The sequence below is a fragment of the Sus scrofa genome, chromosome 6, assembly GCF_054392235.1.
Source record: "Sus scrofa isolate SSC_HxYL_T2T_F1_AM1 chromosome 6, Sscrofa_HxYL_maternal_Yorkshire_Landrace_v2.0, whole genome shotgun sequence".
Classification (NCBI taxonomy): domain Eukaryota; kingdom Metazoa; phylum Chordata; class Mammalia; order Artiodactyla; family Suidae; genus Sus; species Sus scrofa.
In genome coordinates, this window is record NC_139388.1 from 108212561 (window position 1) to 108237514 (window position 24954).

The following is a 24954-nucleotide window of genomic DNA, read 5'->3' on the forward strand; positions in this document are numbered from 1 at the left end:
CAAATGAGCTAACAGGCAGTGACCTTAAGGTGACTGAAGGTGAAGCCTCAGCTTTATTTTCAAATGAGGTGTTAGAATGCTTTTTCTTAGAGGTTTTACTACATCTGCTCAGAAGTTTGGCTTGAAGCAAAGATTCCTTATGTGGCAAGAAATTTAGCCGATCAGCCCTTCATTGAGAAGAATGGGGAATTGTATATGGTGTTTTTAATCTTCCCTCTTCCGCCCTCTCCTTGCTCTGTGTAATGGTCTTGCACGATTTTTATCTCACAGTTACTATAACTGGGCGTTGGCTGCTCCCATGATCCTCAGCTTGCAGGTCTTTCAGAAGAGCTTACCTAAGGTGAGACCTTCCTCCAAGCATTGCCTCCTCAGAGATAGTATCCATAGCTTGTTGGGGCGCTTAGAAAAATCCACATGTGCTTATTTCTAAACTGGGTACTGTTCGGAGTTTTATTTATATTTTAAAATTAATATCATCACTCAGATTATCTCATGACTCCAAATCTATGAAATTAGCTGGGCTGCCATTTCTTTGTAGTTTTTACTTAGATATTTTACCAGTTTCTGATTGTTGAAAAGGTTGAAAGATTTTACTAATTTTTAATTAAGTATAGAATGAATGAAAACACCTCCTCTGTTAACATAGAAAGAGAGTGATGCAGCCCCAGAGGCATGAGTGTGATTAGTTCAGGCTGTGGCCAAGAGGCCTGTTACATGGAACCTCAAGGTTTGCTGGAGTCTTGTCCACCAGGGACACATCCTCAACCTAGTGGGGCCTCATAACTCGTTCCCGAGGGTGGAGAAGTGAGCAGCCCACCTGCCAGCCTCTCCGGGCTACTGCTCCACAGCCAGACTGCTGGTCTCATGCCATAGAGCTGCCACCAAAGAGGCCACTGTCCGTCTGTCCGGAGTTCAGGAGGTGTGGAGAGCATTGCCTCTGTTCAGTGTTAGGGCACCATCCTCTGGCTTAGTGGCAGAACGTAGTCCAGTGCTTTGTGACAGACAGGTGGCTAGACTAACCCATGTTGATTGTTTCCAGGCCACAGTGGAGTCCTGGGTCAAAGATAAGATGCCAAAGAAATCTGGTCGCTGGTGGTTTTGGCGTAAGAGAGAGAGCATTACCAAACAGGTAACCGACCCGAGGTAATCCTGTCCACGGGCTGAAAAGACGCGAATCTTTCATTTATTCAAAAAACCTTTTTGCCAAGCACAAGAACGTCAATTTGGGCTATATAACACACTCTTAGAATAATAAATGTCACCACTTATGGACAGTTAACCTATGCAGGTGTGCTGCTAGGTGCTTTAGATGCATGACCTTTCACCTACACTACAGCCTGACAGTGTGGGTGTGTGCATTCCTGTTTTACAGGTAAGGAAACTGGAATGTGAGGAGGTGACGTACCTTGACTAGGCACTTAACTGGTGAGGGATGGAGCTGGACTTTGACCTTCAGTCCAGTCCAGAGCCTGTGCCCTTTCCCCTGCACTGCTGTCCCTTCCACATAGAAGGCAGGGCTGGCCCTCTCCCTCTCACGAGGAGGAGGGCTCCTCGTCGCTGTTGCAGAGCCACAGGGTCTGCGCCAGTTGTATGATACCGTGTGACTTGAGCTGCTGCAGCTTCTTAACAGATCTTACCTCTGACTCTGTGGTGGTAGCTTTTTATGCCAACAGCATATGACTCCTCTCTCAGGTTTCTGGCCTTTGGCTCAAACTAGAGAAAGTCTGTTTCTTATGGGCTTTTAAGTTGTGCATTCAGAGGCAGTTTTGCTCATTCCTGGAGCGAGCTCCTGGTGAATTTCTGCTTGTCACCTAGGAGGGGGAATATTGCATGTTGTCATTATCGTTTTGCTGTCCTAGCTGCCAGAAGCCAAGGAAGGGAAATCTGAGGTGCCGCCACCCAGCGACCTGCCATCGAGCGTGAAGGAGCCGGCCAGCGGCAGGTGAGGGCGCCCAGTCCCCCAGCTCTCAGCAGTTGGCCACCCGTGCTTTGGCATTGCAGTCAAGTTGATTCTGACAGTTTTGCTTAATTCTTAGTCAGAAGTGCCTCCTTCCTATGGACGTATATGACAATCAGTGGCTTCATTGTGCTGCTCAGTTAGCAGATAATAACTTGTGCTTTTCTTTAAAAATACCATCAGCTTAGAGTAAATACATTCATGCCCTCTTCTTGCACACCTTGCTCCCATCCTGGAGCCCTGGAATGGGGCGGGCGCCCATGAGAAGGAGGCCTTGGGAAGGGACAGACATCTAGGGGAACCAGAGATGCACCATCGCATGCCCCTGCCGGCTGTGAGTCGCAGTGGTAGGTGTGACAGAATCTCTGATCAGTGTGGGTCTCTCCCACTCCCTGGAAGGCACAGAGCCACATGGGGGCCCCGGGGAGGTGCTGCCACATACCCCGTTCTTGTTTCTGCCCCCTGAGTTCCTTCCCAGTCATGTTCTTTTTTTCCCTTCCCATTCCCTCAGTCTTAGATTCATCTTCTTGCTCTTTGCCCTCTTCTTTTAAAATCGTCCTTGTTCATTTCTTAATCAGTGTGAACATTCATATTTTCTATAATTTATACGTTTTGGAACGTACATCCTTTTCAGCAAGAGCCAGCAGACTAGTAGCTGTCACGGGGTGTATGCAACGGGCCAGGCATGGAGGGAGGAGGGACCTGCAGGTGTGGAGACGGGCCTTGGTTGCAGCTCTTCCTAGAGTGGATTTCGGATCTCCTTCTTGATCCCAAATGAAAAGCTGTCGTCCGTAAAATGTCCCTCTGCCTCTTCATTAACTGGGTTGTTGAACAGGCCGGCCGAGGACGACTCGTCCAGTGATGAGGGGTCACAGGAGCTCGAAGAGTCCATCAAGGTGGACCCTGTCACTGAGGAGCCCCCGAGCCACAGCAGCACGACCTCCTACAAGAAGTCTCTTCGTCTTTCCTCAGACCAGATCGTGAGTTGTGTGTGAGCGTGTGGGTCCGGTTGAGGTAACTCAGGAACTATTTAACTCAACCTGCTTCCTTTTCTGTCCACTGGACCCCAGGCCTTACACACATTGCATGGTGTGTGGCCGTGGCCTTGCTCACACACATATGAGAGAACAGCATCCCACTCCCAGGACCACCAACATGACCTGGGGAACCGGGGCTTCCTGCACCTTCACACCAGGCCTCCCACCTCAGCCTCTGGGAGGGAACCAGCGAACCTGTATTCTCACCCTGTTTTCTGGATGAACCTTACACACACTGGGCCACACCACCTCCTAGAAGCCACAGCCATAGAGAATGACATTTTCTTATTAGATGCAGTTCCCACACCCTGACTTCAGTCGTTTTCAGTATGAAGTGGCCCGGCTGTGGCCTAGGGAAGCCCCAGGTAGAGGTGGGGCTGGGGCTTGTGTTTTGGGGGTTTGGGCCGCAGCCCTCCAGCCCAGTTCCTGGAGCCACGGAACGCTTGTCCTGCCTTGAGCTTTGGTCCTCAGATGCTGCTGGTGGTTTTGTGAGTGTTCTGAGTCTATTCCAAAGTATTTTTCAGCTGATTTTCTGGGTTTTTTTTAAGTTATTGTCTTTATGTATTTCTTTCCATTCTTTTTTTTTTTTTTTTTTTTTTTGGTCTTTTTAGGGTTGCACCCACGGCATATGGAAGTTCCCAGGCTAGGGGTTAAATCGGAACTCTAGCCATTGGCCTACACCACAGCCACAGCAACACCAGATCCGAGCCGCGTCTGCGACCCTATACTACAGCTCATGGCAACGCCGGATCCTTAAAACCCACTCAACAAGGCCAGGGATCGAACCTGCATCCTCATGGATACTAGTCAGATTCATTTCCACTGAGCCAAGATAGGAACTTCTTCTTTCCATTCTTTATGTGTTTTCACACACACACATTTATATATTTTACTGATTAGGATCCTTTTCCACTTATATTGTGTTTTAAGCAGTCTCTCTCACCGCATGTTCTTGGAAAATGACTCAGTTGTGTGATTCCATCAAAGTCATATGCCATTAATACTCAAAACGTTCCCTCTGATTTTGTTTATTCTTATACTTTTTATAAAAGGCAAAACTGAAGCTCCAGGACGGCCCAAATGATGTTGTGTTTAGTATTACAACCCAGTATCAAGGCACCTGCCGCTGCGCAGGGACCATTTACCTATGGAACTGGAACGACAAGGTCATCATTTCCGACATCGATGGAACAATAACCAAGTAAGCGATAGCCTGTGGGGTGACAAGGAGAGTCCCTCACCTGGGCAAGTCCACCATTGGAAGAGTTTTTAAACTATATGCCCCGAGACATGCTGAGTACGTCCACACAGAGTCATTTTAAGGATGGAGGAGATGGGTGGGGTCATCCAAGTGTAATGTCAGAAGTAACTTTTGGAACACCTGAGACACTAGATCTCCAAATTCTTTTTTTTTTTTGTCTTTTTTTGCTGCTGTTGTTGTTGTTGCTATTTCTTGGGCCGCTCCCTCGGCATATGGAGGTTCCCAGGCTAGGGGATGAATCGGAGCTGTAGCCACCGGCCTACATCAGAGCCACAGCAACTCGGGATCCGAGCTGCGTCTGCGACCTACACCACAGCTCACGGCAACGCCGGATCGTTAACCCGCTGAGCAAGGGCAGGGACCGAACCCGCAACCTCATGGTTCCTAGTCGGATTCGTTAACCACTGCGCCACCACGGGAACTCCTAGATCTCCAAATTCTGACGTGAGAGAAAGAGAAGCTGTTGAGATTAGGGAGGAGAAAAAGAGGACCTGTAGTTATAAATTCTCTCTGAAAATGAACAGCTGCTCTCGGGTGTGATTCCTCTCTTGGAAGCTCCTGGGTAGTGTACTTGCCTCACTGTTGCACCGCCCAGTTGAATCGCCTTTGCAGATTGTCTCTGCACCCCTGCCCACCTGGCAGCTGCCAGCGGCTGGTGTTTAAATAGAAGAACACTTGACTTGATGTGTTTCTGATGCCTTTTTCCATTTCTGCCCTTTAGGTCTGATGCCTTGGGACAGATTCTCCCACAGCTGGGTAAAGACTGGACTCATCAGGGTATAGCCAAGCTCTACCACTCCATCAATGAGTATGTATCCTGACTGCACTAGAATTTTGCTTTAAGACTGTAAAAAAAAAAGAGCATTCATCAGCCAGTGCACAGAAATCCTGTTCACGGTCCAGCTGTTCCTGCTCTTTCCCACTCCCTAGAGCCTCCTGCAGGGAAAAGTGTGAGCCACCATCTATGGAACATGAGCTGAGTGCCTGGCGTGGTTAAATCTTCAGCATATGTCATCTCATTCTCACAGTGGTACACGTTGTAGGCACCTACAATATCTATGATTATAGCTATAATTAGGTTTTATAGCTTTAATGTAACAAGAGAACCTATCTTCTTTTTTGAGTATTTTTCTTTTTTTTTTTTTTTTTTTTTTAAGTAAGTAATACATGCAGAGGGGAAACAATTTACCTTGGGGTCCTCGTCACAGTACTTTTTGTGAGAATGTAGTGCCATGGCCTTTGTGGGGTCCTAACACCTAGGAGTTAAGTTGATCTGCAGCATTTCAGTGTCTCAAGCACCAGCTGAGAAAGGACATAATCTGTCCTAAAATAAAAATTATGTCAGTTGCCTAAGTATAGTTTTGCTCCTTGTTTTAGAGAATGATTTGCATTCCGAAAATTGTCTTTATAAATAAGACCCTTTGGGTAGGTCACTGCTATGGCTTGGGTTGCTGCTGTGGTGCAGAGTTGATCCCTGGCCTGGGACTTCCGCATGCCACAGGCATGGCAAAATAAAAAAAAAAAAAAAAAAAAGAATGTATATATATCTCCTTTGTATCTCTCACTTAAAGATTGCCCCCAATTTTTGTCTCTTCTGTAACCTGGCTTTCACAGACAGGAGGCTGAAGATACATCATACTTGCAAAGGTAGCATCATCTCTAGTTGTGTACATACCTCTGTGTTCTCCCTATGGTGTTTTTCATGGAGTGGCGAGATCTTTATAATCCTAACGATTTTCCTGTTGAATTTGATATTCATAGTAAATGAGAGGGACTTTATTTGGACCTTTTAAAAGAAAAGTGCACTTTCTCCCGCTTCAGCCACAGACTAAACAGGATGTGCTCTCTTTCAGGAATGGCTACAAGTTCCTGTACTGCTCCGCCCGTGCCATCGGCATGGCCGACATGACCCGTGGCTACCTGCACTGGGTCAACGACAAGGGCACGATCCTGCCCCGGGGCCCCCTGATGCTGTCCCCCAGCAGCCTGTTCTCGGCCTTCCACAGGTGACTGTGTGCACATGTCTGTGTGGGGCCCAGGCCTGAACTGACTGTAACTGAGAGCTTTTGCGTCTCAGTTCTTTGGCTCCCATATCCTCCTGACTCACACACAGCTCACCTGGTCTCGGTCACACACGCAGTTGAGAAAAGTCAGGTTGGCCCAGGAGAAAGATACCAGTTATGTAGAATCTAAAAAGTTGAGTTGTTGTGAGTAGTAAAATCTTTTTAGGACCACACACCAGGGAAAACTACCATTTTATATTCGGTGATTATATCTATACATATTTTTCCCCCTAGGGAAGTAATAGAAAAGAAACCAGAGAAGTTCAAAATCGAGTGTCTAAATGACATCAAGAATCTGTTTGCCCCATCCAAGCAGCCCTTCTATGCTGCCTTTGGAAACCGTCCAAATGTAAGTGTCTCCTGGGCTGCGCCGATGGGGTGGGTCAGACTCAGGAACGTTCTGCCGGCCGTAGAGGCAGAAGGCGCGTCTGCTCTGCCGAGCAGGCTTTCCCTGCTCCAGCGGCTGGGGAGGGCCTGTCATGGGCTCTGCACCAGAATTTTGGTGTGTCACGAAATGCGTGCGCTCTCTCTTTGTGGCTTCCATTCCATTTCCTCACGCGGTTCTGACTCTGGTTGTAAGTGATTCTGGGATGCGACCTAGACCAGGGCATGAACGCCCCCCTCGTTAAGGCCTCCCTTCTCCTGCTCCCTTCTCCCTGGCCTCTCCAGGGCACCCAAGTTTTCTGGCTGCTCCAGTGCTTGGCTCCACTCTTTCGTGTCTGTTTGAAGCTCAGCTCCAGTGGCAAAGCTGTGCTATGCCAGCTCCACGTGTTTTCTATACACGACCTCCTTTATTGTGTGATTCCTCTGGCTCGCAAGTAGAGATCCATCTCCTAATTTCCACCTGTAACGGCCCTGCCCATGTCCTGCTGCAGGATGTCTATGCGTACATGCAAGTTGGAGTTCCGGACTGCAGAATATTCACCGTGAACCCCAAGGGCGAACTGATACAAGAGAGGACCAAAGGAAACAAGTCATCGTAAGTGCACTCCCATGTCTCAGCCCTGCCCTGCCTTTGGGGCTGCCCCCATGCAGGCCTTTTCCTCCTCTGCTGCAGCTTTGGCGGGGGGGGGGGGGGGGGGTCCTAGACTTGGAAGAGGAAGGCTGTGCCCTGGGAAGAGATGCATGTCTCGGGCCCTCCCCATTCTCAGAGTCTGAGGAACTGGCTTCCCAGCCTGCAGTCTTGTGCTCTCACATCAGCTGCTACGTAACAATTGGTGGCTTTCTCCCCCAATCCCTTCTCCCAGGTATCACAGACTGAGCGAGCTCGTGGAACACGTGTTCCCACTTCTCAGTAAGGAACAGAATTCTGCCTTCCTGTGCCCGGAGTTCAGCTCCTTCTGCTACTGGCGAGACCCAATCCCCGAGGTGGACCTGGACGACTTGGCCTGAGGCGGCACCTCCAGCGGGGGGACCCGCCATCGCTCACCTCGCAGCAGGGGAAGGTGACCGGCCCTTCTGCTGGACAGAGGACACGGGGCTACCCTCCCAGCCACAGGTGTGGGATGAGACGTGCTGACATCCAGGTGCCAGCAGGGACGGGGAGGGCCGCTGGAGCTGGAACTGCCCTCCCCGTCACCCTCTCGGGCTCGGTGGCACCACCAACACCCAGGCAGGGGGAGCGACGCCTGGGCTCTGTTGCTGGCTGGTCCTCTCACACACACTGTGACCAGTTGAGGTGTGTGCTGGGTGCTCCTTTAATTGCATAATTTAAATGGAAGAGGAAAGACACTAAGAGTGGACCAAAACATTGCACAAAGTAAAGTGTTATAATTTCTGCTGGGCAGTTGAGAGTGTTTCTCTCGGAAACGTGGGCTTTCTCCATGGGCCCAGTGTCCAGTGAGTGACGGAGCTCCAAACCGCCCATGCCAGCTCTTATGTGTGTGCCTCCCTCCCTGCCCCACAGGGACAAGACAGCTGCTCAGGCCCCCAGGCGATACACGTGGGCTTCTGGGGAGGAAAAGGCCCTTAGGCCAAGGCTGCGTACCTGTGATTCCTTCTCTCGGGAGACCTGCAGTGTTGTGTCTTGGACCAACCCAAAGGGGCAGGTCTGGCAGGATGTGTATGGCACCGTAGGAGCAGCGCCACCAACAGGAGCTGTGGTTAAACAAGGAATGGCTCCGTTTTCAGGGAGGCCTTGGAAATGCACATGTGCACTTGTGACAGGTCCTGGGAAACGACCTTTTTCTCTCTCGCTCTGCCTGCAGTGACCTGGTTGTAATGAGCTGGTGTTGGAGCCGCACAGGCTGCACCAGGGAGAGTTTCTGTCCATAAGCCCCTCCGGAGCTGTAGGCATGAGCTGCAGAGAAGAGGCTGGACATGGACAGTGCCCTCAGTGTTCAGATCCAGGGGACTCAGAGAGGAGGCTCTCGGGACCAAAGATGATCACACACAGCCCTGCGCTGGGTGAGAAAGCAGTGGGCTGGCTTCCCGAGCGGAGAGGGGGACACGGTGGAAACCCTGCGGAGCAGTGTAGCATGGTCCCAGGCAGTTTCTGTCCCTGCCTCTGCTTTCCCTGTGCCGTGTTGGTGGCACCCCTCATTCTGGTTAGCTCCACCAAAATAATCCTGATCTAGGGATGGAGTGCTGGGGATGGTTATTTTCCAGATTGGAGAGTTGAAAGTCTTTGACTCAGTTCGGCTGTTGTTCCTGGTGCCATTGGATGCAGAGACAGTGGCAAAGTCCCCTGAACAGAGTTGCCAGAGGCAGAGCCTGGAGGCAGCACGTCCAGAGGAGCAGCACAGCTTCCTCTGGTGCAGACCTTCCCACCTTAAGTACAAGGACTCACCTTTTACAGCATTTACTTGTGTATAGTAGGGCAGGGAAACCAGGTTATGTTTATACGAAGTTCTGCCTAGTTAGTGAAATACGTTCCTAGGGCAGTGGCCCTGCGGTTACTTCATCTCATGGAAGCAGTCAGCGTGTTCCCCGCCATGTCTGGTTTAAAATTAGGCGCTTACCCTGAGCTTCATAGGGCTTCTTTGCGAATTTGCGGTATGGAAATCTTCACACACACGGAACCCTTTGTAGGTTGTCCTTTAGGGAGCTTCTGACGGTTTCTTTGGCCTGATGAGCTCTCTTTCTGGCCTCAGGGGCGTCTTGAGGGTCGGACCTGGGAAGCCAGGTCTCTGGCCCCCTGCCGCCCTCTGCCCGGTGTCGGTCAGCACTCAGCTTTGTCATTTTGTCACTGCAGATTGATCCAGTGGGTACATATGCTAATTAACATGAGTCTTTTTCCTTATTTAAAGGAGTCCCTCTTGCTGAAAGTAGCTGATTACTATTACTATAGTGTATAAAAGTATTGTTTGTGCTGAAAATCCATTGCCATTTGGTACAAATGACATTTGTTCTTTCTGTGAAAGAGAGATGCCCTCGAGTGTGTTTGTACACAGACCCTCACGATGGCGGCTGGCAGGACCTGTAGCTTCTCGCTGCTTTGGGTGACGGGCGACACCACGGGGAGGCCAAGGCGGACGGGGCCCTTCTCAGTCACTCTCCCCTTTACTGCACTGGCGAAGGGCTGCGGCCCCTCTCCGTCTCTCCAGTCCAGTCCGACTTGACCTCTGCCTTGATGTCCACGTGCTGAAGCTTGAACAGCTGTGGTGTCAGATCTTCGGGGCGTAGGAAGTACATGTGTGGGCGCCAGAGTGCACACACTTAGCCCCTCCGGAGCTCACAGTGTGTGTGAGCACTGTGTTGGCTGTGCTTCCAAACATTTGCTTAGTTTTCAACTGGAAAAAAACTTACTATGTGATGTCACGAAATGCAAGCTGCTGACAATCCGGGAACCACAGCCAGCCAAGCGACTGTAAAGTACCCATGCCCTTGGCGGCACGTGGCCCTTCCAGAGGGTCGCCCGACACAACAGGCAGGGGGGAGACGTTCCTTCTTTGCAAGTTGGTGAAAACAGACTCTCCCAGGGAATTGTATCGTCTTTTCGAGTATCATCATAGTTAACTCTGGGAAGCCTTGTTTTCCCCTATTTTAGAGAATGCTGGGTTTAATGAAACTGGTTAAAAATTAGTTTTTGTTTAAAGTAAGTGTTCTTTCCAGGTGAGAACTTTTTTGGTTTGTTTTAAAGGTAAGAACAGGAGGGGAAACTTTGCTTTTTTAATTTAATCATTACATTCAGCCTAGAATGACTTACTTGATTATTAGACAGCGATACCACTAAAAAGTTTTAAGTTTTCAGAAATTAATTGTAAACATCAGTTCAGTCCTTAGTTTATGGCAGAGACAACTGTCTTAAGATAAACCCTCATTTTGGTGCAGTGTTTGATGTTCAAAACAAAATGTTACAACAATAAACAAACATAAACTGAACGCATCTGACTCTTTCGTTCAGAGGGCATTTAAATCATCTTTTCTCTACTCTTGCCAGAAGTTGATCATTTCCATAAATCAGCATTTTGATCTCAGCTGACACTTATATTTGTATACAAAAAGGACTTCTTTTTTGGCACTTGTTTTTATAAAACTTGACTCCAGAAGTGAGGCTATACCCACAGGAACTCCCCTCTCTGGCTTTGTAGGTTCTGCCAGGACTGACTCATTCATACATAAGTAATTTCTGGTGTGGTCTCCTGGTTTCCGTTGTGCCCTCCCCACCCCTCAGCCCTTCAGGGGTCCCTGAGTCCTGCTCAGAGCCTTGCCACCCCCTTCCCCTGTATCCTGCTCAGAGCATAGCCATCCTGATGTTTTCAGAGGCAGAGTGATCTTGGATCTGAAACCAAGTCACACCGGTAGCTCTTGACCCTCAGAGGGCCGCGTGTATACACTGCATGCCGCAGGCACTGAATGTGCGGTCCTGCAAGCCCCCGAGGGCCTGCTCCCGATGCGTTTGCCACGACACGGCCAGGTGAGAGGTCGGGGTGAAGGGGGACCGCGGCTAGCTTTTTGGGGTGCATTTTGGGAAAGGAAGTACTCACACAGGGAGGTTCATTGTCAGGAAGTGGCTTCCTGTGCTCTGGGCAGGAGCAGCGTGACAGCACTCAGGCTGGTGTCCGCCTTGGCACGTCCTAGACTCTGCTTGTGTCCTTCCCGCTGATAGGACAGCACAGGGGAGACACATGTATGTTTAGAGAGAAGGTGTGGATCTGTGCGAAGCCATGTTTCAGACTTACACGTGGACTTGGCTGTGTTTCTCTGATCACAGATACTCATTTCTCACACTGCAGATTGTGGGAAACAGTTCAAAAAATAATAGGATCCATTGGAAAGTGCTAAAACATGGAGATACTTTAGAGTGGAATTTGCGTTGATTTGCAGTCTTTATTGCTGGTGTTGTTTTGGTTTTCAGCGTTTAAATGAGGCCGTTCACTGATGTTACCTGTAGGGGAAAATGGCCCAGTCCTGTCTGCGTGTCTCAGGGAGTGCCCTGACCTTTTTCTCAGCAATCCCATTGCTTCAGAGGTGGTAGCCTCATGCCTGATTGAAGCCAAGGGCCTCATTTTCACATCTTATGCCCAGACCCACAGCCCCAGGCTGTTGGCTCCTAGAACAAGCTGCACTGAGGTTCCTACAGCCCTGAGCTCAGCCCACCTTGCATGTTCCTCTCAGTACAAGAGGACGGCCTTTCCCTAAGATGCTGGCTCCTAGTGAGCCATCATGACACTGCCTTCATCCCACCGAAGTCAGCACGGGGCCTGATGCAATTCATCTGCTTTGCCTGCCTTGGATACGCAGAGCTGAAAGTCACCTTTTTCAGTAAAGGAGTCACCATGTCCTGGCAGAGGGAGACTGCCTTTTACTCGGTGCTCTAGAACACCATTTCTGGTGGAAAGTGATGGCTGGTCCCTGCCTTTCCAGCCACTGAGCACCTGTCCTTTTTGGCACTGGATGGTCTTTAGGGGGTAAAGGGAGAGAGGGCAGAAGCAGGTACCTTTGCCAACTAGGTTTTCCTAAAAATACTCCATTGCACCAGGGTTTTTCCAGGAATCATTTCTAGGCAGCCGTCTTGCCAGCCACCATTAGCCCGTCCCCAGCTGCAGAACCAGGGTGAGAGTGCCACCCCACCGCACCCCCGTGCCCTGGGCTTTCAAACACTAATCCGCCAGTTTCCTGGCCCCTTCTTCCTAGCGGAGGGTGGGTGAGGAAGAAGGCTCCTCTCTCAGGCCTCCAGCAGCCACCCTGTAATTTCAGCAAGTGGTCAGGAAATGCCAGCGTTTTTACAGCATAAGCATGTCTGGGCGGTTTGATTCAGGCCAAGGAAACCTATTTCTATTGTCCACATCTTCGCTGGGGCTCTGAGGCACCTGCCTCCCCGGGGCACTTGATGAGCCAACAGATTTTACCCTCCTGCTTAGCAAAGACACCTAACCTGGAGCTCCAGGTTTGGTGTGGCTGCTGGTAAAGGCATGGGTGCCTAGACCCCCGTGGACTGGAGCTGGCTCTCTGGGGGATTCCTGCTCCCCTCAGATGATCTCAGCTTTCAGTGTGGGATCACTCCTGTGTTGGGCCTCTTGGTACCTGGGAACTCGCGAGTTCTCAGAGCTGCATCTTCCATGAGCTGGGCAGCTGCTGATTAAATGTGAGTTTTCAGCATCCCCTGCAGAGCCCCCTTTCCAGCTCCGGGGCTCACATAGGGGCTTTGACCTCCAAGCACATCTTGTCTGTCTGTATTTACAAGCCAAAAACAAAAGGCCCAAGTGTACAGCTTGGATATGTGGGGTAACAGTTACATGGTTGAGGTTAACTTATTCAAGCTTACTTTCCAAAGCCATGAGTCATTACTATAGCTTGCTTTTTAGCAGCAACCCTCAATCCATAAGCACCAGTCTTAAGGAACTTGAGTTGGTTTTACATCTTTATTCATGCTCCCCGTCTTTGCACTTACGTTGTACATATATCATTCAAGGAGTCCAACAAGCTACGTAAACAGTCTCTCCTGCATCCCTCTCAGCCAGGTAAATGGCGGGGGGGGGGGGGTGTTCAGCCAAACCTGGGACAGCCCTCTGTCAACCCCAGGTCTGTGGTGGCACGTGCCACTTCAGTGTTTAAACCCTTGTGCATGCAGGGTGAACAAAGACCGCTGGCAACACTTGCTCCAAAAGACTGGCCACAGACACGGGCAGTTTTTGCCTCCTGCCTCCTGAGGCCTACAGCCCAGTGGCTTCTCCTCCTCCTCCAGCAGCAGGACGTGGCCCTGCAGGGCGGTGGCTCAAGCCTCCGAGGTCAGCACGCTTCGGCCCAGCACAGCCCCTCGGAGCAGAGCTCACGCCGATGCAGGGGAGTCTGCAGCAGACGAGACCCGTGCTGCAGCTACACACACAAACTGAATAGGTGAACACTGCTGAGTTCTGACAGCTCTTTGCCGGCCACCCTAGAGGTGGGAAAGGAAAGGATATAAGAAAACCCCACTAAACGTTGAGTACATCTCATCAAAGTCCGTGTGCGCCAGCCTGCCCCCGGTCACCACGATGTTGACGCCGTCCCCTGCCTTCAAGTGCACGACCAGGTGGAAGGCGCCTGGGCCCCCGCATGTGTGCGGAGCCCCCTGGGGCCGGTGGTACTCCAGGAATTCTCTCCTGTAGCCGGCGGTGTGCAGCTGGGCAACACTGGCGTTGGAGACCGAGAGGACAGCTTCCACGTACGCATCCCGCTCGGGGGTGAGGGTGGCTGTGATCAGGTAGCGCCCTTCATATGGAGCAGTGAAGACCCCTGGGAGGAGAAAGCAAATATTCATGTGTATGTGACACCATCACAGCCCTCGGCAACACGTGAGTGGTTAACTTGGATGAAGGCAGACCAGCCATCTGGGTTTGTCCAGCACAGCTGGGTTAGGCTCAAAGGTCCCGCTCACGCTTCCATAGAAGGCGGGCCAACTTGGGGACATAGCCCCTTTTTATACTAAACCCAAGCAGTGACTGTCCCCTTAGCTGACAGACACCACCCTCTGCCACTGTCTCATGCATGTAACAGCAAGATGACACATACTGCAAAAGCCCCAGGATTCACAAGAATAACTCATGTACACCTGCCCGCAAGTGGCCCCATGTTGTGCACGCCTCATCCAGCTTTCAGCAGAGGCGGCCCACCAGCACCCATCTCCCAGCACCTCAAGGCTGCCTTAGAGTCAGCCTCCCAGGCACAGGATCCATGGAACACCTGAGCTGCTTTTTTTTTTTTTTTCTTTCTTTCTTTTTAGGGTCATACCCGCGGATATGAAGGTTTCCAGGTTAGAAGTCGGATCAGAGCTACAGCTGCCAACCTACACCACAGCAATGCCAGACCCTTAACCCACTGAGCAAGGCCAGGGATCGAACCTGTGTCCTCATGGATACTAGTCAGGTTCACTAACCACTGAGCAATGATGGGAACTCCTTAGCTACCTTCTGAGGAGGCAGGATCAAAACCCCCACGGAGCCCGTCACCACAGTCTGAAGAAGCCACGCTGGCCCTGCCTGGGTTGGGGAGCCCAAATCCCGCTGGACTAGTCTGCATCTACGAGGCTGGACACAAGCTGGTATCGAGTACTGGGGCCTTGGGAGGAGATAAAGCGTGTGGATGGTGCAAAGCAGCTGCAAAGGGCCCAGGGCTAGAGGAGTCAGAACCCAGACCAGATGCTAGTGGGAGCGACCCGCCTCGGGGCTCTGGACCACCTACCATGGGACCAAAAACCGCAGAGGCGTCTAAGGTCCTGAGTCTTCAACCTGCCCAAGCCACCCAGCTCCCTCCCTGGCTTTTCACAGCAATTTAAATCCCTGGGCCCTGGGCCTGCGGCTTGGCTCAGGGTGGCCCGGAACTCCCTTTCTTGAAGACCCGTGGAGAGTAAGATCTGGGCATCCATCCTGGGACAGTGAACAAAAGTAGTCCCCATTGCTGCGTGCATGGAGCACCTGACCCGTCGGAGAGGACAAGCTGCCCCTACCCCCAAGACTTGAGCAGAAAGTACAGCAGCTCTTCTCATACCCCCGCCTCGGGAGCAGGTCGAGTGATTCCCACCCTCCCTCCAGCAGGCCTGAGGCTGGGAGTTCCACGTTTCCAAGCTTTGCAGGTGGGTCTGCACTCATGACAACTTGAGGGCAGCTGTCCTGAGGGTCGTGCCAGGGCGGCAGCTCACATCTCCGCCCTGAAGGGGCCTCACAGGATCCCCTCCACTGCGCCCACCCTCAGTCAGCGGATACCCAAGGGACAGCCGTGGACCAGGGTGACCTGGGTGGCCTCCCTTCCCCGCTGTCCCTGGGCCACAGACGAATCCCGGCAGGGTGAGTGGTGCTGGCCCACGGGGGGCCAGTTCCTCCCAGACGGGGAAGGCTGTCCTGTCCCCAGGTTAGGGTGACACCCAAAGAAGGGCATCAGGATGCTTTCCAACCTCCCTGAACCTCGGAAGCCTCACAACACAGGCTGGGCCCACCTCTGGGCTGGGAAACAGCAGCACCCCCACCCCACGCCCCAGCGCAGGCCCCTGGGCCGGTCCTGGCCACCACCTCCTCCCAAGTGCCGCTAGCATGTGTGGGCAAGGACTCACCAGTGCTGGGGTCATACACGTCCCCGTCGTTCACCAGCACTTTGTTAAAGAGGACGACGCCCCCATCACTGGGGAAAGGCTTCTGGGTGAGCCCCGCCGAGAAGGACACCAGAGACGGGACCGGAACCCCTGGGCAGGGAGAGGAGCACAGGCAGTCAGGACCCGAGCCGAGGCCCACATGCTGTCCCCAGGGGCAGCCCCCACCTCTCTTCCAGCCTCAAAGCAGACACACCCCCTCACACCCGGTGCCACGGCATCCTCAGCAGAGACACAGGAAATTACTGGGAGTGCACGTGCATGAGACTGTGCAGGACACTGCAGAGATGGGGCCTTTGCGCATGTGTGTTTTACAGGTGTGTAGGAGTGGGGGGGGCTGAGTAGAGGGGTGTCAGGGAACTAGGGTGGGCAGGGTGTGGACAACAGGAATAATCTCGGAAGCTGCTGACAATTAGTGCAGAACCTGGACCCCCAGGACCCTAGTCAGGGCCCCTCCCAGCTCAAGCCGGGATAATAGATGAGGGGACGTTCCTGGTCTGGGGCCTAACTCTGACTCTCCCTGGGGAGCAGGCTTTGTGGGGCTCAGTCTGCAGAGGCCCTGTCCTGCAGCTGGCATCGGGCTCCACCTGTGCTGATGGCCCTGACTAGGGTCCTGGGGGTCCTGGTTCTGGGGGTCTGGAGGTAGCAGGACTGCAGGGGAGGGAGTTGGGCTGCCAAGGACAACTGGCCTCAGCCTCTTGTCCCCCTCCACCCCGCCCCGGTCTCCTGGCTGACATACCTGGGGAGGCTACAGGTGGTGACTTGGGGTACCCTGAAAAACAAAATGCAGATGCAATGTCAAAACCCTGAAGAGCACCTCATTTTTCTGAGCCCCTCCTTGTCTCCCTGTTCCTTACACGGTTTAAGGAAACATTCAGAGCACCCTCTCCAAGCCGCCTTCGCAGAAACAGAGGCAGCGTGCTTCTCCCTGCGCAGGGACACAAGCCAGGGAGAAGGCTACAGACAGACACGTGTCGCCTCCCACGCTTGCCCTCCAGGAGCATTGGCTGTTCACTGGCTCTGCCCCCAGCTAGACTGGATGCAATGGATGGAAGGACAGATGTAGAAATTAACAAATATAAGCATCCATGATACATGGAACTGAGAGAAGGAAAACTCATCCTAGAAAAGGCAACACACCTGCCTGAGTCAGAGTTGTGATCAGTGACGCTTGGGGTGGCAGCCCCGGTGCTTCAATCAGGCGGGCTGGCCCTGCCATGGCAGGGTGCCTCCACCTGGCAGCTTGGTTTAACTCAGGCAATTGGTTTGTACCATCCTGTGACAGCTACCCCACACGGCACCACTTGTTTACATGTCATAGCCCAGAGCCTCAGTTTCCTCATCTATCCGTAGAATGTCACCTTCACAGTGCTGTCATAGCTCAGGCCCTGGCACACAGTGGGTGTCCCCTAAATGCTCCTCCCTTTTCCTTCTCACTCTTGCCTTTACCTCTCCACCAGGTGCTGACATGCACAGCTCACACAGAGCACCTCCTAGCCAAGCACTGAACCAGCCAAGCACTGAACATTAACGCTGAGCCTTGTCCTGACAGAGGTGGGATTGGAGCGCAAGCTTCCAGCCTACCCACTCGTGTGCTTGTCTCTGCTACCCTGAAACCTCCTGGTAGCTCCCTGCTGGGAAGATGAACCAGCTACCTGTGTGGGTCCAGGTACCACAACCCCCGGGGGCAAATCCATTTAAAGTATAAGGTGTTACTGCAGGGTCCTGCCACACCTGCAGACAGCTGTTTTGGACTTCGTGCCCTGAAGGCTGGACCTGTGACCACAGAGACCCCGCAGCAGCTCCCAGGGCCCAGGCAGCCTTACCTGGAGCTCCGGCATAGCCTTCAGCGCTGGGGACGAGCCCGGGCTGGGTGTGGCCGTCGGCGCCCTGGGGCAGCCCCCTCCCCGACACGCCCACCCTGCCCGGAGGCCCGGCCTCCCCGGTCTCCGTGATGACTCCGGTGGAGCCGGGCAGGAAGGGCAGCCCCATCCAGCCGGGCCACGCCCTCGAGGGCGGCGGCTGGGTGGGTCTCCGGGGCAGGACCGGCCGCTGGCCCGTGTGCGGCCTTCCTGGGTCCTCGCGAGGCGGCGGCGGGCTGGGCTGCGGTGGTGGCAGTGCTGGAGAAGGGTCGCTAGGTGCCGCTGGGGGCGGGGTCCCTCGGGGCGGAGGAGGGGGCGCTTCCGAGGACTCCTCCGCTGAGCCTTCGCAAAGTAGAAAGAAATACACAGGGTTAAAAAAGGCAGGCTCCGCAGCTCAGCCTCCGGCCCCTCTGAGAGGCTCCCCGAAAGGTGTGCGCTGGGAGGGCTGCCCCGAGGCATCCACGAAGTCACTGGCTGGTGCCAGCAGTGAGCACAGGCGCAGCCACCACAGCGTGTGGACGGCCCACCTCGGGCTTTCAGCCTCTCTCCGTGATGGTCACAGGCTCCAGGCAGGACCACGCTTGGCTTCAGCAACCAAACACCCCGATTTGTCTAGATGACAGTCCCCTAGATGGGATCTGCCTGTTGCCACCTATGACCTTACATTCTCCCAAACAAGCTGGTCTCAACGGTCACTGTGGAGGCTTCACAGGCCGAGGGCCTGCCTTGGGCAGACACTAGGTGACCCAGGCAGACATGAAGGTGTGGCTGCCTCTGCAGCAGATGGCCCCGTGGTCACCCCAACGCCTTGGGCCTCTCACCACAGCCTCAGGATGACCAATTGCTGGAGTTTCTGCTGAAGGAAACTCCTGAGTCACATTTCCCTGCCCTCTCAGGATGGCGCTGTGACACAGCCAGGAAGCTGCCACCCTTTCCTCTGAATACTTTCCTGGAACCAGTCTTCCAGGAAGCCCTTCCTGGAGGCCTGCAAGACATCTGAAAATAAGCAGGACTGGCCATGATCCCACCCGCACAAGCCAAACCCCACCCACCTCCTCAAGCTGCGTGGTGCCTGCAGTGGCCCAGGCTCCAACGCTACCAAATTATAACCAAGCTGCCAATCAAATGCCTGTTGGCTCACTGTCTAGCTTTGTTTAAAAACTCGCCAAGGTAATTATGGCACATCAGACACATGTTCCTCTTCCACCCACAGAGCTAGGCTGCCAGCCACCTCTACCCACAAAGGAAGGCTATTTCCCAAACAGCCTTTCCTGACCAGTACTCCAGGAGAGAATTAAGCCTGAAAGAAAGTGATCTGAATGAAGTGGTCCCTTTTTCAATTCTCCCAGGGATGGTACAGAGCTATTACTATTTCAGATGCACCGAAGATCAGTTAACTCACACCACACAATAGAAAGGCATTAGGTCTTCACTGTCTTCAGGACTCTGATGGGAAGGGCTGGGTTAGACACAGAAACTGAGGCGGAGGAATTCCAGACATGGGGACACCACCAGCTACAGTGAAGGACACGAATGAGAAAGGAAACCAATCAATAAAAAGGAACTTTGAAGAAAGAGATCATGCAAGACAATAAATGTGTAATAGCCTCAAAGAAACAGAAGACACTGCATCCAGGTGCAAGAAGAAATTGGCATTTTTAAAAACGGCCTAACCAGAGAATAAAGATGAGACTTTGCTGATTAAAAATATGCTTGCCTGGAGTTCCCCAGTGGCTCAGTGGGCCCTAAAAAAAAAAAAAAAAAGCTATGAACGCTTACAGCAAGTCCAGAGAGTAAGCAGCCCAGGATTGGGTCAGGAAGAGAGATCTCCAGGAGGGTGCCACTAATTTTAAAAAATGGAACAAACAAATGACCTGATACTTGTTAAGCTACTGAGAGGGTACTGGAGGGTGGAAGAATACAAAACAGATACACAAGATCCAGCAAATACTAATGCACCACTACTAATTCAGAGAAAAGCAAACCAAAAATAGCTAAATACAAACCAATAGCTAAATATAACAATCATATTTAGCTATTGTGGAGCTATTTAGCTTCTAACAGAAATACTGATGTTCGCAGTCTAGCTGATAATAATCTGTGTCATGTCTAAATACGTTGTAATGTTTACAGAGAGAGCAATCTAAAGGCAGTAAATTGGTTTTGAAATACAGAGGTGAACATCAGGGGAGAAAACAGCTGGGAAGAGTTGCATGTGGCCGGCTCTGGGGAGAGAAGGGGGCTGGTTTTCACTGTAAGGTCTCAGTATATATACTGTATATATAATTACAGAAGACCCGAGGGCCTGGCTGTACTTTTCCCTCCAGTCCAAGCCCGCCTGGGCCCCTCTCCTGTCCATCCCCCCACCCCCCACCCCATCCCCCTCCCACGGCTCACACGTGGGCCTCCCTCCCAGGGCACAGGCTCCGGCCCAAGCCCACCTCCCTTCTCTTCTGGTTACTCCATCCAACCTCACTCTTCTCCATCTCCTTCCTCCTCATTGGCTCCTTCCCTCTGGCCTAAGTTTGTGTCTCCATCCAAAGTTTTGTTTTTGTTTCTGTTTTTTGTCTTTTGAGGGCCTCACCCGCGACATATGGAGGTTCCCAGGCTAGGGGTCTAATCGGAGCTGTTGCCTCCGGCCCACACCACAGCCACAGCAACACCAGATCCGAGCTGTGTCTGCAACCTACACCACAGCTCATGGCAATGCCAGATCCTTAACCCACTGAGCGAGGCCAGGGATCGAACCGGCAACCTCATGGTTCCTAGTCAGATTCGTTAACCACTGAGCCATGACAGGAACTCCTCCATCCAATGTTTAAAACCATTCTCTCAGTGAATTACAGTTGACAAAGCAGCTAAAAATAGCTACATATGAGCCCCCCACACTGGTCCTTATTTTCGTACCTATTATCATTCCCCGTCAGCCCTTCAAACCAGCCCTCTTTCTCTGAAGCCCCCCAAACCCGTGTTCTCCCATCACCTCAACCAGGTGCCACTGTTTTGCTCTTTTCTCTCCTTTCTCACACACATCCCGACCTGGGCTAATCCAGCTGATTCTAACTTTGAATCACCTTTCGATCCTCTTCCACACCTTTCTCAGAATGCCCTTAAAATGTGTCCTATTAGCAGACTGAATCCAACAATATAATAAAAGGATCACACACCATGATCAAGGGGGATTTATCCCAGGGATGCAAGGATTCTTCAATATCTGCAAATCCATCAATATGATACACTACATTAACAAACTGAAGAATAAAAAGCATACAATCATCTCAATAGATGCAGAAAAAGCTTTTGACAAAATTCAACATGGATTTTTCATTAAAAATTCTCCAGGAGTTGCGGTTGTGGCTCAGCAGAAATGAGCTTGACTAGTATCCATGAAGATGCAGGTTTGATCCTTGGGCCCGCTCAGTGAGTTATGGATCTGGTGTTGCCACAAACTGCAGCATAGGTCACAGATGCAGCTCAGATATGGCGTTGCTGCGGTTGAGGTGTTAGGCCGGCAGCTGTAGCTCCAATGGGACCTCTATCCTGGGAACTTCCATATGTCACACAAGTGGCACTAAAAAAAAAAGAAAAAAAAAAAAGAAAGAAAAAACAAAACAAACAGATCCAAAACTCTCCAGAAAGTGGGCATAATAAAAGCCACTTATGACAAACCCAGAGCTAACATCATTGTCAACAGTGAAAAGTGAATTTTCTCTAAAATCATAAACAAGACAAGGATGTCCACTTTTGCCATTATTATTCAACATAGTTTTGGAAGTCCTAGCCACAGAAATCAGAGAAGAAAAAAAGAAAAGGAATCCAAACTGGAAAGGAAGAAGTAAAATTGTCACTTTTGCAGATGACATGATACTATACATAGAAAATGCTAAAAATGCTACCAGAAGACTATTAGAGCTCATCAACAAATTTGGTAAAGTTGCACAAACTGCAACTCGGTACCACGTTGTACAAAATTAATACACAGAAGTCTCTTGAATTTCTATATGCTAACAGCAAAAGATAGAGAAATTAAGGAAACAATCCCACTTACCATTGCATCAAAGAGAATAAAATATCCAGGAATAAACCTACCTAAAGAGACAAAAGACCTGTACTCTGAAAACTAAAAGATGCTAATGAAAGAAATCAGTGACACAAACAGATGGAAAGATATACCATGCTTGGGGATTGGAGAATCAATACTATCAAAATGATTATACTATCCAAGGCAATCTATAGATTCAATGCAATCCCTATCAAATTACCAATGCCATTCTTTACAGAACTAGAACAAGATATTTTAAAATTTGTATGGAAACATGAAAGACCCCAAAGAGCCAAAGCAATCTTGGAAAAAAAAAAAAAAAAAAAAACGGAATTGGAAGAATCAGGATCTCTGACTTCAGACAATACTACAAAGCTGTAGTAATCAAAACAGTATGATACTGGGAGTTCCTTTGTGCCTCGTGGGGTTAAGGATCTGGTGTTGTCATTGCAGTGACTCTAGTCTCTGCTGTGGTGCAGATTCAATCCCTGGCCTGGAAACATCCACATGCTAGGGGCACAGCCAAAAAAAAAAAAAAAAAAAAACCCACACGCAGTATAGTACTGGCCTCAAAACAAATAGAGATTAGTGGAACAAAATAGAAAGCCCAGAAATAAACCTAACCACTTATGGTCAACTAATATATGACAAAGGAGGCAAAAATATTCAATAGAGGAAAGATAGTCTCTTCAATAGTGGTGCTTGAAAAACTGGACAGCTACATGTAAAAGAATGAAATTAGAGCATTCTCTAACTCCATACACAAAATTAAACTCAAAATGGATTAAGAACCTAAATGTAAGGTCAGAAACTATAAAACTCCTAGAGGAGTTCCTGTTGTGACTCAGTGGTAATGAACCTGAGGACGCAGGAGCAATCCCTGGCCTCGCTCAGTGGGTTAAGGATCCAGCATTGCCATGATCTGTAGTGTAGGTTGCAGATGCAGCTTGGATCTGGCATTGCTATGGTTGTGGCATAGGCAGGCAGCTGCAGCTCCGATTCAACCCCTAGCCCGGGAACTTCCATATGCCCTTTAAAAAAAAAAAAAAGTTTTTCCTAGAGGAAAACCATAAAAAAGCAAAAAGACAACCAACTGAATGGGAGAAAATCTTTGCAAATGAAGCAACCAACAAGGGATTAATCTCCAAAATATACAAACATCTCATGTAGCTTTATATCAAAAACTAGGCAGAACATCTAAATAGACATTTCTCCAAAGACAGACAGCTGGCCAAAACACACATGAAAAAATGCAAAATATCACTATTAGACAAGTGTAAATCAAAACTACAATTAGGTATCACCTCACATCAGTCAGAATGGCATGGAAATAATCAAAAGGTCTACAGATAATAATAGATGCTAGAGAGGGTTTCTTCCTATTATGAAGAAAAGGGAACCCTTGGTGCAGTATGGAGGTTCCTTAAAAAACCAAATATAGAACTGCCATATGATCCAGCAATCCCACTCCTGGGCATATATCCCAAGACAAACATAATTCAGAAACATACATACACCCCAATGTTCATTGCAGCACTATTTACAACAGCCAAGACCTGGACACAACCTAAATGTCCATTGATAAAGTAATGGATAAATAAGATATGGTATGTACACACACACACACACCTCAGTGGGATATTAGCCATAAAAAAGAATGAAATAATGCCATTTGCGGCAACATGGATGGACCTAGAGATTATCACATGGAGTGAAGTCAGAGAAAGACAAATATCATATGTCACTTATATGTGGAATCTAATAAAAAATAATACAAAAGAACTTATAAAACAGAAACAAACTTACAGATTTCAAAACTAACCTTAGGGTTACCACAGGGGAAACCATGGGGGGAGGGACAAATTGGGAGGAGGGGAATGACATATACACACTACTGTGTAAAACAGGTAATTAACAAGAACCTACTGTCTAACAGGGAAATCTACTCAATAGTTTGTAATAGGAGTTCCCGTGGTGGCGCAGTGGTTAACGAATCTGACTAGGAACCATGAGGTTGCGGGTTTGGTCCCTGCCCTTGCTCAGTGGGTTAACAATCCGTCGTTGCCGTGAGCTGTGGTGTAGGTTGCCGACGAGGCTCGGATCCTGTGTTGCTGTGGCTCTGGCGTAGGCCAGCGGCTTCAGCTCCGATTGGACCCCTAGCCTGGGAACCTCCATATGCCGCGGGAGCGGCCCAAGAAATAGCAAAAAGACAAAAAACAAAAATAGTTTGTAATAAATTTGATGGGCAAAAATAATGGAGATATGTGTTCGTACGTATAACTGAATCACTTTGCTGTACACCTGAAACTAATACCACGTTGTAAATCAACTGTACTCCAATAAAATTTTTTTAAAAAGAGAGAGAAAAGGAGGGGGAGAAAGATGAATTCTAAGAAATAGCAACAACAACAACAACAGACAAAAAGACAAAAAAAAAAAAAAAAAAAAAAAAAAAAAAAGATGAATTCTAGTCTTCTTCCCTGCTCAAAACTCTCCTATTTCCTCCACTGCTCATGAACATAATCGAATCTCTTCTGGCATCCGCCCCCCACCACCACCACCACCTGCCGCCTCCAGTTCCCCAGGGGGGCCTGGCTCTCCCCGTCCTCGTGCTTTGCTGTCCACACTCCCTAAAAGGCCTCTTCGGGCACTGTTGCTGAAACACCCTTCCCAGATCCGAAGTCACCTCCTCTGCAGCTGTCGTGAACCTGCCCAGCAGGGCTTGAACAATCCTGCCTCCAAGGCTCCCAGGGCTCTTTCAGTGTTTTACATCTTTCCTTTCTTGCTGGATGGTGAGCCCTTGGGGGCACAGTCTAATGATTTTTATCCCCAGGGCCTGGCCCGTGACATTGAGACATCTAAGTATTTGGTGAATGAAGGAAGTCTGGAAGTACAGCAGGTACCACAGGCCCCCCCCTAATGCCTGCCAGCCATTAAAACTAGGTGCCCTAATTTTGCCATCAGCATTCTGGGGTCCTATGACGGCAATGCTGGGACCTAGAGACAGTGACAGTTCTCGCTCATCTCCATCACTCCTTCGACACTCAGACTTGTCCTACTAAGCAGAAGGCAGTAGGAAAGAATGAGCAAATAGACCACTTGGGCCAAATATCCTCCACTAATCATGGAGGGGGGTCCACCCATGGCTCTGTGGAGAGCTGATGCTCCGAAACACCCCCTCATGTCACAGCAAAGATGGTGACGGATCTGGACCCACCCGCAGCCCG

General features: G+C 50.4%; 2 protein-coding genes across 22 annotated transcripts in view; one reads left to right on the forward strand and one right to left on the reverse strand.

Moving 5' to 3' along the window:
• Positions 1-10641, forward strand: part of LPIN2 (lipin 2) — a 102425-nt gene extending 91784 nt beyond the window's left edge. For 20 of the 21 annotated variants that reach the window (XM_084958103.1, XM_084958098.1, XM_084958091.1 and 17 more), the window contains 10 exons: positions 271-340; positions 1040-1129; positions 1860-1942; positions 2793-2937; positions 4047-4195; positions 4977-5063; positions 6109-6261; positions 6553-6667; positions 7194-7297; positions 7566-10641. In XM_084958103.1, coding sequence (XP_084814229.1) covers positions 271-340; positions 1040-1129; positions 1860-1942; positions 2793-2937; positions 4047-4195; positions 4977-5063; positions 6109-6261; positions 6553-6667; positions 7194-7297; positions 7566-7710 — 1141 coding nt within the window. In that variant the 3' untranslated portion in view covers positions 7711-10641. 21 annotated transcript variants of the gene reach the window in all.
• A 2469-nt stretch (positions 10642-13110) lies between these two features.
• EMILIN2 (elastin microfibril interfacer 2) overlaps positions 13111-24954 on the reverse strand; it is a 56273-nt gene continuing 44429 nt past the window's right edge. The window contains exons 5-8 of the mRNA XM_021096135.2: positions 17650-18027; positions 16563-16595; positions 15788-15916; positions 13111-13977 (exon numbers count right to left, since the gene is read on the reverse strand). Of these exons, the coding sequence (XP_020951794.1) occupies positions 13640-13977; positions 15788-15916; positions 16563-16595; positions 17650-18027 (878 nt within the window). The 3' untranslated portion in view covers positions 13111-13639. The remainder of the gene's footprint in view (positions 13978-15787; positions 15917-16562; positions 16596-17649; positions 18028-24954) is intronic.